We start from the raw sequence: 16,478 nt of genomic DNA, 5'->3' as shown, positions 1-16,478 counted from the left end.
CTCCCTCTCTCTCCATCTCTCTGTCTCCCCCCTCCAGCTCCCTACCCCTTCTGATATCTTTCTTAGCCATCTGCCCTCATCCATCACTTCTCAGTTTCTTTCTCTTCCACCCTCCCACCTGTATCCACCTATTGCCTCTTACCTCTTAACCTGTTCTCCTCTGCTTCTTCCTTCCCACCCCCCCCCCCCACATTTTTATTTAGGCATCTGCCTAATTTTCGGCACTTCTGAGGAAGGGCTCAGGTCCAAAATGTTAACTGCTCCATGACTTACTGCGTTTTTCCAGCACTCTTGTGTATTCTACCCAAATGCTGGGTTATAGATCATTAGGCCTTGGGATTCATCATTTTTCAGGCTCACTCATTAGTTCATTCAAATTTATTGACAGAGTACATACATGATATCACATGTAACCCTGTCATTCTTTTTCCTGCAGGCCAAGCAGAATTTCTATTTATTGGTTGCATAAACAGTCCTCAAGAAAAAAATATATATACAAAAGAGAGAAATGTAAATAAAGAAATAAATGTAAACAAACTGCAATACAGAAAAAGAGTCCTTAAATGAGTCTCTAATTGAGTCTGTTGTTTAGGAGTCTGATGGTGGAGTGTTAGCAACTGTTCCTGAACCTGGTGATATGAAGTTTTGTGGAACCAAAACTTCCTTTCTGATGGCAGCAGTGAGAAGAGCATTTCCTGGGTGGTGTGAATCCTTAATGACTGCTGCTGCTCTCTGACACCTTTGCAGTTGAGGTATTGCAGGGTTTCGTGCAGAACCAGTGAGATGGCATCTGCCAGAGGCCTATTGCTTCAATAGGCAAATTGGAATGGATGCATGTCACTGCTCAGAGAGGAACAGGTAGGCTTTAACACCAGCATCCTAAAACACCACCACTGGATATGAGTGCTACTGGTTGGAAGTCATTTAGGCAGGTCACCACACTCTTCCTGGGCACCAGTCTGATTGAGGTCTGTTTGAAACAGGTGGATTCTGCGCCCATTTAGAGTGAGACGTTGAAAATACCCATGAAAGCATTGGTCAGTTGTTCAGCACAGGTTTTCGGTACTCAGATGAGTACTCTGTCTGGTCTGGATGCTTTCCTTGGATTCACTCTCCTGCAGGCACCACGCACATCTTTGGATACTGACAGTAGAGGATTATCAGAGGACATAAGGGTGCGCAGTGGTTCTTCTTTGTTCTGGTGATCAACTTGGGCATAGAACGTATTGATCTCATCTGGGAGTGAAGCTTTGGTGGCTCCTGTTTCATTTAGGCCTTGCCACAACTGTTAGGTATCCTTAGTTGTTTCCATTCTCATCCAGAATCTCCCCTTGGCCTAGGAGAGATGGCTTCCTATAGAATGCACTCATCCACAGCTGTTTTGATAAAGGATGTTTAATCATTCAGGTACTCAGCTGAGTTTTTGTACATTGTCCAATCCACTGACTTGAGGCAGTCCTGCAACCATTCTTCAACCTCCCATAACCACCTTTTGGCTGAACTGATCTCTGGAGCCTCTCTTTTTAGGTCCTGTCTGTAAGCAGGCAGAAGCAGGTCTGCTAACTTTGCCACTAATATTTTTTTACAGGCAATTTATTTTATTTCCTCATTTGCAGTGGACCTTCAGTTCTCCATCTGTCACATGTGGCCCAGACGGAGTTCCTGACTGAGTATTAAAAATCAGTGCTGACCAATTTACCAAAGTATTCAATATCCCACTCCAGCAGGGCATGGTATCCACCTGTTTCAAACAGACATCAATCATATACTCATAGAAGAGTGTAGTATCCTGCCTGAATGACTATTGACCAGTAACACATCAACAGTGAGGAAGTGTTTGGAAAGGTTGAAGTATATCAGCTCCTGTCTGAGCAGTGATATGAGTATGTTCCAGTTTGCCTATTATAGCAACAGGTCTATGGTGGAGACCATCCCACTGACTCTACGCAAAAGCCTGGAACACCTGGACAGTAAAGGTGCATACATCAGGATGCTCTTTATAGACAGTTCGGCATTTATCACTATCGTCCCCTCAAAACTGATCAGCAAATTCCAAAACCTGGGACTCAACACGCCACTGTGTAATTGGATCATGGAGTTCCTCATCTGCAGACCACAATCAGTGAGGATTGGTAAGAACATCTCCTCCAAAATCTCCATCTGTACTAGAGCACTACAGGGCTCTGTTCCTAGCCCCCTGCTCTACTTATTTTACTCTTGCAACTGTGTGGCTCAGTACGACAATAACTCCATCTACAAATTTGCCGATGGTATCACAGTAGTGGGTTGTATAAAGAAAGGTGATAAGTCAACATACAGAATGGAGATTGAAAACTTGGTTGAATGATGCACCAGTAACTTGCACTTTTTCATTCAATATCACCAAAACTAAGGAGGTAATTGTTGACGTCAGGAAAGGAAAGCCAGAGGTATACAATCCATTGATCATTGGGGGTGGCATGGTTGGCATAGCAGTTAGTGCAATGCCTTTACAGCCCTAGTGATCGGAACCAGGGTTTGGATCCTGCGCTGTCTGTAGGACTTTGTATGTTCTTCCTATGTCTGCGTGGGTTTTCCCTGAGGGACTCTGGTTTCCTCCCACCTTTCAAAACATACCAGGGGTGTAGATTAATAGGGTGTAAATTGGGAGTCTTGTGAGCCGAAATGGCCTGTAATTGTGCTGCATGTTTAAATTTAAATTTATTTTGGGGATCAGAGGTGGAGAGGGTGAGGAAATTTATGTTCCTGGAAGTCACTATCTTGGAGGATCTTTCCTGGACCCAACACACTAATGGCATCATGAAGTAAGCATATCAGCACCTCTACTTCCTCAGGAGTTTCAGAGGTTTGGTATGAGACCAGGAACCCTGGCAAATTTCTACAGATGTGTGGTGGGAAGTGTCCTGACCAGCTGCATCACAGTCTGGCATGGGGACACCAATACCCTGAGCATAAAGCCCTCCAAAAGGAAGTGGACGTAGCCCAGGACATCATTGGGAAAACCCTTCCCACTATCAAGAAAACCTACAGGGAACAGTACTGTTGTAGAGCAGCAGCAATCATCAAGGATCCACACCACCAAGCACATGCTTTGTTCTCACTACTACCATCAGGAAAGAGTTATAGGTGCCACAAGACTCACACCAGCAGGTTTAGGAACAGCTGCTACCCCTCCACCATCAGAATCCTCAACAACAAACTTAATCAAGGACTCATAAGGACTCTTACTTGTGCTCTTTATTGATTCTCTATATCCACAGTCAGTTTGTTTACATTCGTTGTCTATTTACAGCTCTATTTGTTTGCACGTATACACTGTGTTCAATATGTTTTCCACTACCAATAAGTGGTAAATCTGCCTCACCTGCAGGACTGCAGGACTAAGAATCTCGGGGTTATATGTGATGTCATGTATGTTCTCTGACAATAAATAGGAGATTTGAAATAATTATTTCTGGCAGATTTACTGTGCCTCCTTCCACGATGTGGATGCATGCAAAATATTTCTTAAATTTTTCTTCCATTTATTCCCTGTTGTAAAATCTTCTGATTCTCTCTGGTAAGATTCCACCCTTGACCTTGCAACTCTTTTCGATTTTACATGGCGAAAGAAGCTTTACCATCACATTTTATTTTCTATACCAATTTCTTGGTATTTTTTGCTTCATTTAAAATGCTCAAAAGCCCCAGGCTTATTCTTTTCTTTTCTACTTTTAGATTTAATTCTAATTTTAGTTTTTCCAGCAATCACTGGTTGAATCATTATTCCTTGCTGCATTTCTGTGCCTTAGAGGAATGTATATTTTTGGCAAATCATAAATTATGCCTTTAAATAACCAATCTAACACAGCAAACCTGCCTAAAAGTTCAATTCAGTTTAGATTTAAAATCATGTAGCTCTCAAACTTAATGCAAAATACTCTCTTTTTATGGTCAAGCTTTCCTAGGAGATCCATTTATAAAACAATTAATCAACCCTTTATCTTTGCACAGTTCTGGATCTGAAATAGCATGTCCCCTAATTGGTTGTTCAACAAACAAGGAGTGGCTTTTGGATGGCGCGGTTGGCATAGTGGTTAACGCAACAGCTTTACAGCATCAGCGATCAGGACAAGGGTTTGAATCCCGCGGTGTCTGTAAGGAGTTTGTATGCTCTCCCTGTGTCTGCATGGGTTTTCCCAGGGGCTCTGGTTTCCTCCCACCATTTGAAACATACTGGGGACGAAGGTTGATTGGGTGTAAATGAGGCAGCACAGACTCGTGGGCCGAAATGGTCTGTAACCATACTGTATGTCTAAGTTCAAAATGTAAACCGATCTTGAAATACATCTTGTACATCTAGGAATTCATCCTGTATATCATGAGAAATACCTTAGTTTGTTCAGTCTATTTGGAGATTGATATTTACACAATTACTGTATCGCTCCGGTTATATGTACTTCTAATAACATCATTTGTACTGTGCACTTCATCACAACTTCTATAAACAACTGCCACAATACCTTCTCTCCCCCTGATTCTGAAACAATGCCATAATCTGCTGAGACAATACTCTTTCTAAGCCTTTAATAACAACATTATCCCACCAGCCCTTTTTTTGCCTGTCCTTCCTAAATGTTGAAACATTGGAATATTGAGATAATAATTTTTGTCCTCTTCCTTTCCAATGATTTAATGCAGTAACGAAATTTGACAAAAATGACTTTTCATAATTAGTACTGTAAAGTGTTACAATTACTTATAATGTTCAAAATACTTGGCCTCCATTAAGCATCATTAGTGTTAACAGAATGCTTTTGTAAATTAACTTCAAAAATGGTTTAAATTTCATTACACTTGATGACATTATATTAATAGCTTTCTTGTTTATTCTGTTACAGGGGACAGTAGGATTTGAAAACCAAATTAACAAATGTTTGGATCTGGCAATGTACCTTTATAACAAGATTAGAAAGAGGGAAGGATATCAAATGGTATTTGATGCAGAGGTAACCATACTGATTTTTATTCATATTTCTTTTTCTTTGAAGACTTCTTTTCAGCACCCACTTTTCTCCCCCAATTCTAGTTAATCCAAGTTAGAGGCAATTCAAGTTCAAGTCCAAGTTTATTATCATCTGATTGTACAACCCGACAAAACAGCGTTCTCTGGTCCACAGTGCAAAGACATACAAACACACAACCAGATATAACACATATATAAATGCAGTGTATATATATATGTATATATATAAATGCAGTATACACACACACACACACACACACACACACACACACACACACACACACACACACACACACACACACAATAAAAATAAATAAATATTGTTTACAATGACTGCATGTTGACTTTCTAATGTCTGTGGCACCTCTTTCATTCATGGCCTATATCTTCTGAAACTTTGTTCATGGATCCTCCTGATTTCATTCATGACACTTTACACTGAACATTTTATATCCTGCATCCCCTGCTGTTTTTAAATGCCTCTATTTAGGTGTTCAATGTACACGGGCTATTCAGGAGAAGGTGTTGTAGAAGTATACCTTTATTTGTTAACATTTGAGGAAATAATAATTCGTGCCACCCTAATTTTGCTCAAAATCCTTTACACTGAAGCTTTTTCTGATTACATGCACTGGCTTTTTTGGACATAATTGGGTTGATCTTTAGCAACTGCACTTGTAGGGAATTGAGATATGAATGGCCATATTCTGCAGACCCTGAGAAAAATTGCCCTATGACTGTTTTTTTTTAATTCTTTTAATTCAGTTCCTGAAGAGTGAAGACCAGTACTCAAAGCATCCTCTTTTGATACTATAACCTTCAGAGGAACAAATACAGTTAAACTTATTTCAGTGCTCAAACTTTACACTCCATCTCTGCGGAATGCCCCTTGACCACCAAGTGGCCAATATTCCCAATCCATGCCTCCATTATTAAGATAAGTAAATCCATGTCCCCGATTTACTGTTTGATTTATGATCTATCTCCATTCAGCATTAACCTATTGCAGTCGTGACCCATCCAAGCAATAATTGCCAAATCATTTTGTTGTTGCCCTTTGGCTCTGCCCCATCCTAAATGCTCTTGCTCCTCTGCCTTCTGTTTTGGTGAAGGTTTCTGAATCAGTACTTTTGCCAGCTAATTTATCACAAATAATTGGTGTGACCACAAGCAGGTGCTTATCTCATTGATTTCCATTGATTTTTTTTATCATCCATGAGAAATTCAGGAGAAACTCAAGAGCTGCAGATGCTGGGATCTTGAGTGACCAAAAAGAAACTAGAAGGCTTCAGCAGTGCTGGAGAGCAGTTCAGTGTGTGGGAGAGGAAGGGGACTTGTGTACTCATGTTGACCTGATAATTTTTTGTATGTAACCATTAGAGCAAGACATTTTTTTTTTCAATTTATCTTTGTCCATTTCTTTTGTAGCCAGAGCATACAAATGTTTGCTTCTGGTACATTCCACCAAGTTTTCGTGACATGCCAGACTGTGAAGAGAGAAAGGAGAAACTTCGCAAGGTAAAATTCCAAATTTTGTTTGCAGTTGTGTTGTTAAGGTAATGAAACATTTATTTTAGTAATAATTGTTAACCAATTGTAAGAATACATTTTGCTCATGCCTTGATGAATGGCTAAAATTTTGGTTATGTATCTTTATCTTTACCATACAAAGTTCGCTGTTTGAGCTGCTAGCTTCTCTAGCTTTGTGTTTTTTACTTCTGCAGACTTTTATGTTTCTTTCTGTAAGAATATACCTATTTGTCAAATAAATTCCCATTTTTGTGATGTTAAAATATTACTGAAGGTAAAACTGATCACTATCTCAAAGAATGCAAGTGAATTGAACTTTCCTGAGCCGTTAAGCCTGTATTGAACTCATTTTATATGCAGTTGTATGTCCTGCTCTTGTGCCTGTTCGTAAAAATGCTAAAAGCTCCTACGAATCCTCACAAATGTTTACATTACACTAGAAATAGTGGTCAGTCCACTGCTATTACCATGCCAGCGACCTGGTTTGAAACTGATGCTGTCTGGAAGGAGTTTGTACGTTCTCACTGTTTCGGTTTCCTCCCATCCTTCAAAATGTAGAGGTTATAGGTGAATTGAGGTATTTGGATGGCTTAATAGAATGTTTGATTTGGAAAAGCCATTGATATGGGCAAATATTGAATTATCTCAAATTGGTGAGAAGATGGATCATTTTATTTATAAATGGAATTCTTCTGTTCTCCTATAATTCTCCATTTAATGGAATTACGGAAGAAAATAAACAATGTAATAGGTTCACAAGGGAAAATTTCAAGTAAGACTCCTTTATATCAGAATAAGCTTTTTCCTTTTACGTTAAATAATCTGATTTTTGAAATTCTGGGACCAAAAGGGAATTAAATTTTTACAAGATTGTTATGAAGCAGGTTTTTTATTGCTTTTCGAAGAATGAAAGAAAAATACAAAATATCATCAAATACTCTTTTTTGTTATTATCAAATTAAAGCTTTATTATTGGATAATTTTGGACACACTTTACAGCTCCCTAGACAATCTAAATTTGAAATTTTACTTACGGATGGTGGGAAGAAGGGATTTATATCTGAAATATATTCATTATTACAGAATAAAATGCCTCAGTTAGACTTGCATAAATCTAGGTTAAAATGGGAAAAAGATTTAGGAATAGTAATTAATCAAGATGAATGGAGAAATTTATGTAAAGATAGCACGACTAAAATTGTTAATGTGAGATATCAGTTAGTTCACTATAATTTTATACATTAATTATATTTAACTCCAGAAAAATTAAAGAGATATAATTTAATTTCTTCAGATTTATGTTTTAGCTGTCAGAAGGAAGTAGGTTCTTTTTTACAATCCATTTGGCCACATGAGATGGTTAAACCTTTTTGGAAACAACTTAAAGATTTTTTAGAAGTTATTTTTAAAGTTGAATTTATATTAGATCCATCAGTATTTTTGTTAGTAATATTAAGAAGTTGAGTTTAGAATTAAAATTAACCAAATTTTAAATTACTTTTTTGAGGTTAGCATTGCTGTAGCCAGAAAATGTCAAGTGATTACTTGGAAAAATGAGACTGATTTGAGTATATATAGATGGTATATGGAATTGGGATCTTGTATTCCACTGGAAAAAATAACATAATTTATGTGATAATTATTTTTTTTATTGTAAAACTTGGAGCCCTTATTTTGATTATATGGGTTTAAAATTTTGAATTCTCTAGCCACATAGTGGTGGTGTTGCTCTAATCCATGGTAATTAATTGTGTAATTATTGTTTACATCTCCCTTCTTTTCTTCTTTCTTTCTTTATTTGGGATAGGTTATTTGGGCATTGGGGGGATAGGGTGGGTGGGAAGGGTTACATAAGAGGATGGTGGGGAGTAGGGGGAATAGTTTGGTTTATTTGGATCATGTTTTTTTTAATGTATGTATCATGGTTTATAATCAAAAATTTTGAAAAAAGGTAGTTGGGTGGCCAGAAGGGTCAATTATCCTTATGCATGTCTAAATTATATATATTTTTTAAAAAACCCAAAAATGGAAGCTTTTGTACAAAGGGATTACACACTTTCTCTATGAATCATTATAAGGGAGTGGATAATGGCTGTGGTGAACATTAAGATAGAGCTGTTCAGAACTGGAATGGGTGTCGATAATACAAGTGAGGGGAAATCGCTTTGAGTGATATTCATGCAGATTGACGGTGATGAATAGAAGAACACGTGAAATGAGGATCCTCCAATGTTAAAAGGCTAGTACTTTGGTTAATTTTAACATACAAAATTTGAAGGCGATAATATGGCATGCTTGCCTTCACAGTTCAAGGCATGGAATATATGAATTGAGACATTATGTAATGTCTTTATAAAAAAAATACTTGCTTAGGCTGTACTTAGAGTATTCACTGCTGTTCTGGTCATCACATTTTTGGAAGAATGTAATTGAGCTGGAGAGCACAGAGGAGATGCACCAGAATGTTGTCTGGATTGGACAACTTCAGTTATTAGGAGAGATTAGACAGGCTGGGCTTGCTTCTCTGGAGTAAAGGAGCCTGACAGAAAATATATAAAACTTAGAAGGTTATGGACAAAATGGAGGGAAATGGGGCTAGCTCAGAATCCGATCTTGGTCAGCATGGATGAGTTGGGCCAAAGGATCTGTTCTGTGTTGTATGACTGATTCTTTTATGAAAATCATTGTTAGGGTGTGCAGGCAAAATCAGTTTCCCATGTGAGGGGTATCAAAAACAAGATGGTATTTTTTCAGGTGAGAAGATGGAAATTTAAAGGGGATCATAGTGGTAAGTATGTTTACACAGAAAATGGTTGATTTCTGAAAGATGCTGCCAGAGGAAGTGGTGGAATTAGAAACCATTCCCGTATATATGTGTATAATAGTTGAATTTTGTGGAACAATTTTATGGTAAAAATATAGGGTGGGGGGTCATCTATTACACACTCTACTTTTGACCGTGGTAAGTATCTGCATTATTCAAGACATCAGAAGATCAGATGGGCAGGTGAGAGGCTGGGATTGGGTAGTAAGTCTACGTTCGCAGCATCGGGAGATTGGATGGGTGGGTGGTCAGTGCATTGGGAACTTGGATGGGCGGATGGCTAGGGCATTGGTAGCTTGGTTGGCTGGGCGATCGGGGTGTTGGGATCTTGGATGGGCGGGTGATCAGGGTGTCAGGAGCTTGGATGGGCAGGTTAAGCAAGGGATGGCAGTTGGGGAATCAGGCTCCAGTGGGCGGGCAGCCTGGGCCAAAAATATTGGGTCAACCTTTGCATAATATAGACTATTACATGCATATATATGGTACTCTGTTTAAAGGAAATTTAGACAGTGACTTGAGTAGACAAAGTATAAAAGGATGTGGTCCTAATATAGACAATTGGAATTAATGAATCTAGAAAAAAAGTTTGGCATGGAAGTGATGCAATTTGCAGTGTTTTGCAGAACTCTTCCTTAAGGGAAATTTTTAATTTAACATAAATTCCATACATTCATAAATCAGCCTCTCTGTAGAACTTCAAGTTTATTATCACCAAGGTACAGTGAGAAAGTTTGTTTTGTGATCAGTCCAGCTAGTCAACACAAGCAGAAAATGGAGTTAAGGATAGAGATCAGTTATAAAAGAGCAAAGGCCACATTATTTTACCAGGGTAAGTTGGCCAACTGTCTGATAACTGCAGGAAAGAAATAGTCCTTCAACCTTGTGGTGTGTGATCTCAAACTCATGAACCTTCTCCCGGTGGGAAGTGGGTGAGTATGGCTATGGTGGGATGAGTTCTTAATATGTTGGCTATTTTTTCACACCAGTAAGAAGTGCAGATGGAGTTGATGGGGGTATTTGTGACCCTGGAAGTGTTTTGTTTTGGGGGCTGTAGTGAAATTCTAATGGTCTACTAAGCTATAGTTTTGCAGCCTCTAGTCCTAAAATTGCTGATTTTTAAATAGAGGATTGTAAAGCCCTCAGATAAAATGTTTTAAATTTGTACTTCTTTTGGAGTATTTTATGATATTTCATCTTCAATCTTAAGAGAAGATTTCTCTCTTTATATAGAACTGCACAATGTTCTGTGAAAATGATACTTTGGTAGGTACATGGAAGAGGCAGTACAAAAGTAATGTTTAAAACATATTTAGGCAGGTACATGGATTAAAAAAAGAGATGGGCAGGGATATGAGCCATTTCAGGCAAATTAATCTAACTTGTGTTGAGCACTTGGTTGGCATGGACGCTGTGCTAAAGAGCCTATTTCTCTGTTGTAAAACTATAAATTTGACTCTATGGCTTTTTTTCCTTCATGGTATGTCACCCACAAACTACTTTAGAAGCTCTTTTCATCATAAATGGGGAAGTCAGTCACCTTTCTGCTGAGTACAAAATTCAGACTTTTTTTACACCAAATTGATGTCCGTCCTGAATGACTGATGGAAATAAACAATAATAATTTTCCAGAGGGAATGGAGTGAATAATTGAAAGGATCTAATCCCTCTAAGCAATCAGATGTTATTTTCCCCCTCCCATAAGATGGCAAATGCTTCCTTTTTTTCTTCCTTCCTTCAGTTATTAGCTATGGGCTTTAGGGGCAAACGTTCCTACTGAGCAGTCTGTTAGCTTCTGAACTTGAGGAACAAATGTTCTCCTTAATTTCTTGTATTACCAAAGCTCTTAAAAATGCCTTCCCTTCTTTCCTACCACCCATATAATTTTGTTAACCATAGACCAACAGCAATAGAAATTCACCAAGACAATATGTTCAAAACAATAATTTTTATTAATAATAAGATCTTATTTAAATCTAAACTTAACCCCAATGTGTGTGTGTGTCAATTACCCAAAACATTACAGCTTAGGCACAAACTGAAAAGTTGGTTCAAAGTTCAAAGTCTTAGAAATTTTGTAATGAAACTTAGAATGATTAAATTGTTGTTCAGAAGTAATTATGAAATAGTTGAGACACTGAGTCATTAGGCTTCACAAAACTCACAAATTCTTGTTGAGTTGCTTTCAGAGTATTGCTCCTTTATATGAATGATTTGTTACATCTCCCCTCTTTCTTGCATAAGGGTTATGAGACTTGTGACCTCCACAATGTTTTCAAAGACCCATGCAAGGTCAAATGAAATAACCATCAAAATGGTTATGATCCAAATACAAGAATGATCTTGCTTTCTTTAACCAGATATGGGTCAGTCAAAAGTGACCATTACAATTGACACAGTATCATTGCTCTCTCTTGACAAGGAGAACCAGAAGTGACCATGATTCCCCAAATCACTATAATTCTGTCTTCAGATGACTCTTGTTGATTATACAAAAGGCTGCTTTTTGAAGTGTCTTAATTGCATGTCTTCCTTCATCAATACTGGTTTTTAGTTTCAATTTCACAAAAAGATGAGAAATATTGCAGATGGCCTACTGTTTGAACAGGTGTCTTTTTAGGTAAAAATTCATTGTTTCAGGTTTTCAACTGAGAACAATAATACTGGTTTTATGGTTTTGAATGTAGGTATCCTTGCATCTCTTAAAAAATATTGTTATGTGTCTCTTTCCCTGGTCCAAACCCCAAAGTAACTTTACTAAAAAATAATACATATAGAAGCTGGTAACATTTAGAGATAAATCACTTTGGCCCTTCGAAACCACGAGCCCATGCCATCAAAATACATCAATTTATCTACAAATATTGTACATTTTTGGAGGGTGCCAGACATCATACAAACTCCTTACAGACAGTGGTAAATTTGATCCCAGATCGCTGGTACTGTAATATCATTCTTCTAGATGTGCTGTCCTTAATATCATTTAAAGCCTGACAATTCCAATTTCCAAGGAATTATTCCTTTTTGGGGGGAAAAAACCCCAGCTGAAACAAAGGAAGTAAATATTTATATAAAACCAGGCAATATCCATAGTTCCTTTAGCTTGTCAAAGGAATTGTCTTGAAGCAAAGTCTATAGATGCTGTCATTGTAGTTAATACACAAAAGTGTTGGTGCAACAGTCCTGGAACATGTCAAATTCCATCTGGGCACTCTCCAACCAGATGACATTAACATCAAATGTCGTTTCCATTAGCCACCCTTTTTCTCCCCCCACCCACCTCTTTCCCTCATCCCTCCCCTTTCCCCTCACACTCCCTCCTCCAGCTCTGTATTAACAGAGATATCCCCTCCCCCAATCAGTTCTCAATTTTTCTCTCCTGCACTCTTATTCATGTCGACCTGTGGCATTTTGAATGTTGCCCTGTGCTTTCCCCCACCCCTCCCCTCCCTTCATACACCTTTTCATTCAGGAACCTGCCTGTATTTTGCTTGTACCTCGAAGGATTCAGGCTCAAAATGCTGGTTGTATATCTTTCCCTCCTATGGATGCTGCAGGACCTGCTGATATTCCTTAACACTGTTGTGTATTAAGAAATAAATTGTATGTTTCATTTGTACAACTTCATTGACACTAATCATTGAATAAAAACACCTGTAAAATGAATATCCAGAAACAATTTGCCCATTGAGCTTTCCACCCTCAAGTGAACAGAGAAAACATCAAAACTGTAACTTCAGATTAGTTTTCTCATAGATACTGCTGTCAAACTGATTTCACTGGTTCCTCATGGAACCCCCCCCCCCCACCCCCCGAACTCCAGTAAAAAAATTTTTTATTGACAACAGGTTAATAAAATAGTAGAAATGCTGATGGTCAGCAAGCACGTAATGAAAGTCGTAATATAGTGCATTCATTTGAAGAATCTATAAATATTAATTCAAATTTCCAATTTTGTGTGAGAATGTGTTTTACAATAATTTGCAAGTAAATGAAAAAAAGTGCATCAATTGATAATTTAGTACAGAATCTGGAAGTAGCATCAGAAATAATTTGTATATCACCACAGTGGAATTCTTTGAACTAAAGTTCCAAAATAAGATGATACGTTTTGGAAATGCAGTTAATCAAACACATATCCTTATGTGCTTTTCTATTTTGTTTCTGAAAATAATTTAGTGACTAATTACAGGAAGTACCTTTTGAGCAATTGTCTGCCTTGTGGAAAATTAATTTCCTATGATTTCATAGGTTGCTCCAAAAATAAAAGCACAAATGATGGAATGTGGCACTACCATGGTTGGATACCAGCCTCAAGGAGAGAAAACTAATTTCTTCCGTATGGTCATTTCAAACCCAGCTGTGACAAAATCTGACATCGACTTTCTCATCGAGGAGATAGAGCGACTGGGACAGGATTTGTAATTGGTTCAATTGTTTTTGTTTGCTGTAACTAAGCAATGTTTTGTCTTGAAATTGACTACAATGTACAATAAATGTGTTATTTGAAGATCTGTGCAACACATTGCAGTACTGTCAGGCAGTATGTAAATCTATTCCTTAGCCGATGAGTATTTAGTCGAAGTAATTATTTAAAAGATACGAAATCTAAATACATATTGTACCTAAATGTGAGCCTCAATGTGTATGTTCCTTTGAAAGAGCTCAGCAATCTGAACTGTGAGTACCGTGGGCAATGTGCAGTGAATTTAACCCTTAGAGGTAAAATGTAACTATTATAGTAGACTTACCTAGACTGTGCAGAACCTTTTCGTAGCTACACTGTGTTTGGTGCTTTTTGTCATAATGTAAAATTATGGAGTGCAAAGCACCGAATTTTATTCAAGATGCAGTACCCCTTTAGTTGTCATTTTGGGGTAAGAGTTGCATAAATACTGTACCAGGTAGAAATTGAATGTCTTTCTAGAAAAATATTAATTTTGTGTTGATTGTGTATACAAACGTTAACTGATTTTTGTGAAAAAGAATATATGTAATAGTTTTACAGTACAAATCTGTTTAAATATGTAGGTATACAACAAAATATTTGCTTATTTATATCCAGAAATTTATTGTCTTAAAGAAGTGTCTAGTATTTTCTTCCATTTGTATGTATTGTACCTTTATTTATATAATATGATATCAAAGGAGTTCTAAATAATGTTTATGGTATTTTCGTGTATATGTGAGCCAAAGAACTCAGCAAAATAATAGTGATGTATTTCTATTTAGTGCGGCAATTGTGCAGCCTTGAAAGTAATGTGGAATATATTGCTGCACTTACTGAACACATGAAGTATGACATAAAATTGAAAACTGTCTTAAATGTACTGTCGTTTGTGACTTTAATCACAAGTTGGTACGTGGATTTTCAGATATGGTGACTAGATATGTTAACTATTGTTAATCTGTTTTGCGTAGAACTTTTTCTTAAGGCAGAAGTCTCAGTGAAAAAAATGTGTTTGTAGTTATAGTTTCAATAAACACCTACTAAACGCACCCAGGGAAGAAGAAAAAATGCAGCATCATGAGTTTTTGTTTATGATCCAAGTTCTGTAAGATGAAGAAAGTGAACAGAAGTCAAAATTAGAGAGACTGATGTTGATCTGTTTACATTTGTACAAATATGGTACAAGCCGTGCTTTTATTACTATTGAAGTTGACCCAAGCTTATTATTTGTTGTATTCATTAGAACTCAGAACTCTTGATAATTTCTCTGTTTATTTAAATTTACTTTGGCTTTGGGTTTAATCTAAACCAAACGGCCAAATTGAAACTAATTTTTCATCGCTAAGAGTTAGAATTTTCAGTTCAGAAGTTGAAACATGTTTATAGAGACAGTGTTTTCTGTGTATAATTCTCCCAACTATGGTGTAGAATAAAGAATAAAGTGGGAAAGGTTAAATGCTGTAATAATAAATTCAGTGTTTTATTGCATCTACTGTATGTTGTAACAAAAATGGATTATATTTTAAAAAAATCACTTTGCTAAATAAGCTGATAATAAGAACCTGACTTCCTGTTTTCCTTTCACAACTAAAAAAGGCAAAAATGAATTTGAACAGCTCTTCTTATTCTAAAATTTTTGGAAGAACGTTATGGTGACAATCGTAAACAAGACTGTGTGGTAATTTTCAAGCACTGACTCTTTCTATTTATGCCCATAAATTTGAGACTTGCCATGCTGTATTCAAGAAGAATTTTTTTTAACCTAAGATCACATTTTAATAGTTTTGTGTTGATAACAGCTACTTTTTGAAAGTGTAATATATACACATATTGCAGTAGAGCACAATGTTCCATTACACGACTTACACAATATTACTCAATCCTGACATCAAAATTATGTTTCAGAACATTTAAAAAGCATTTTCTAAATTACTTTCTTTGCATCATTTACAAGAAGTTGTTGCATTTGATTAAAATGAGATGATACCCCGAACTATGCATATCATTCTCTAACTTTTTTGTGGACTTGCTTCTCCAATTTCTCAAAGGGCACAAACTGTTATGTAGATATTATGTCCATCAAAATTGACACTTTGTATTTAAATGTCTTTCTGAACATTTGGTTGAGGAATCCAAAGATAGGCTAAGGTTCACATTTCAGGAGTCATCTTAAATTAAAATGAAATGCAGTGAGAGAAAAATGTGAATTAATCTTTTAATATAATCTGAATAGGTTATTGAAAAAAGATTTGTAGTTGGAAATATTAAGGGTTGATTTTTTGTGAATTTTGTCAACGGGAACATAAATACATGATTTTCTTTTTCTCCTCCATCAGTCCCAGAGTTATAATCCAGTTTTGGCATTTTATTTCACTTCAAAAGCTTCTCAAATAATTCAAACAAACCTACTTAACAACAGAATAATTCTGATCATTTGCAAAGCGTGATATTCTGTTTATAAGATACACTTTTTAAAAATCTTAATTTATTTTAGCATACTGATCACTGAAAAGGATACTGAAAAGGAGAAAGGTTCATAGATTTGTTGCAACTAAGAGATCGTATTAGGGTCACCTGTGTGTTGAACATGAACAATTTTAGGAGCCATTCTTCTATCAATCCTTTGCCACAACCTAGCAATATGTTCTTTCCTTCAGCGATATCATGCTCAA

General features: G+C 36.8%; 1 protein-coding gene and 1 long non-coding RNA gene across 8 annotated transcripts in view; one reads left to right on the top strand and one right to left on the bottom strand.

The window, feature by feature from the left end:
• Positions 1 to 14,313, top strand: part of LOC138762149 (glutamate decarboxylase 1) — a 71,100-nt gene extending 56,787 nt beyond the window's left edge. For all 6 annotated transcript variants that reach the window (XM_069935618.1, XM_069935619.1, XM_069935615.1 and 3 more), the window contains 3 exons: positions 4,881 to 4,988; positions 6,434 to 6,523; positions 13,608 to 14,313. In XM_069935618.1, coding sequence (XP_069791719.1) covers positions 4,881 to 4,988; positions 6,434 to 6,523; positions 13,608 to 13,781 — 372 coding nt within the window. In that variant the 3' untranslated portion in view covers positions 13,782 to 14,313. The remainder of the gene's footprint in view (positions 1 to 4,880; positions 4,989 to 6,433; positions 6,524 to 13,607) is intronic.
• The window catches only part of LOC138762151 (uncharacterized), a 73,571-nt gene continuing 68,442 nt past the window's right edge, over positions 11,350 to 16,478 (bottom strand). For both annotated transcript variants that reach the window (XR_011356776.1, XR_011356775.1), the window contains exon 3: positions 11,350 to 12,400. This is a non-coding gene — a long non-coding RNA (uncharacterized lncRNA). The remainder of the gene's footprint in view (positions 12,401 to 16,478) is intronic.

This window comes from Narcine bancroftii, chromosome 4 (assembly GCF_036971445.1).
Source record: "Narcine bancroftii isolate sNarBan1 chromosome 4, sNarBan1.hap1, whole genome shotgun sequence".
Lineage (NCBI taxonomy): Eukaryota > Metazoa > Chordata > Chondrichthyes > Torpediniformes > Narcinidae > Narcine > Narcine bancroftii.
The sequence above is the reverse complement of the archived record's forward strand: the minus strand, read 5'-3'. Positions and strand labels throughout refer to the sequence as shown.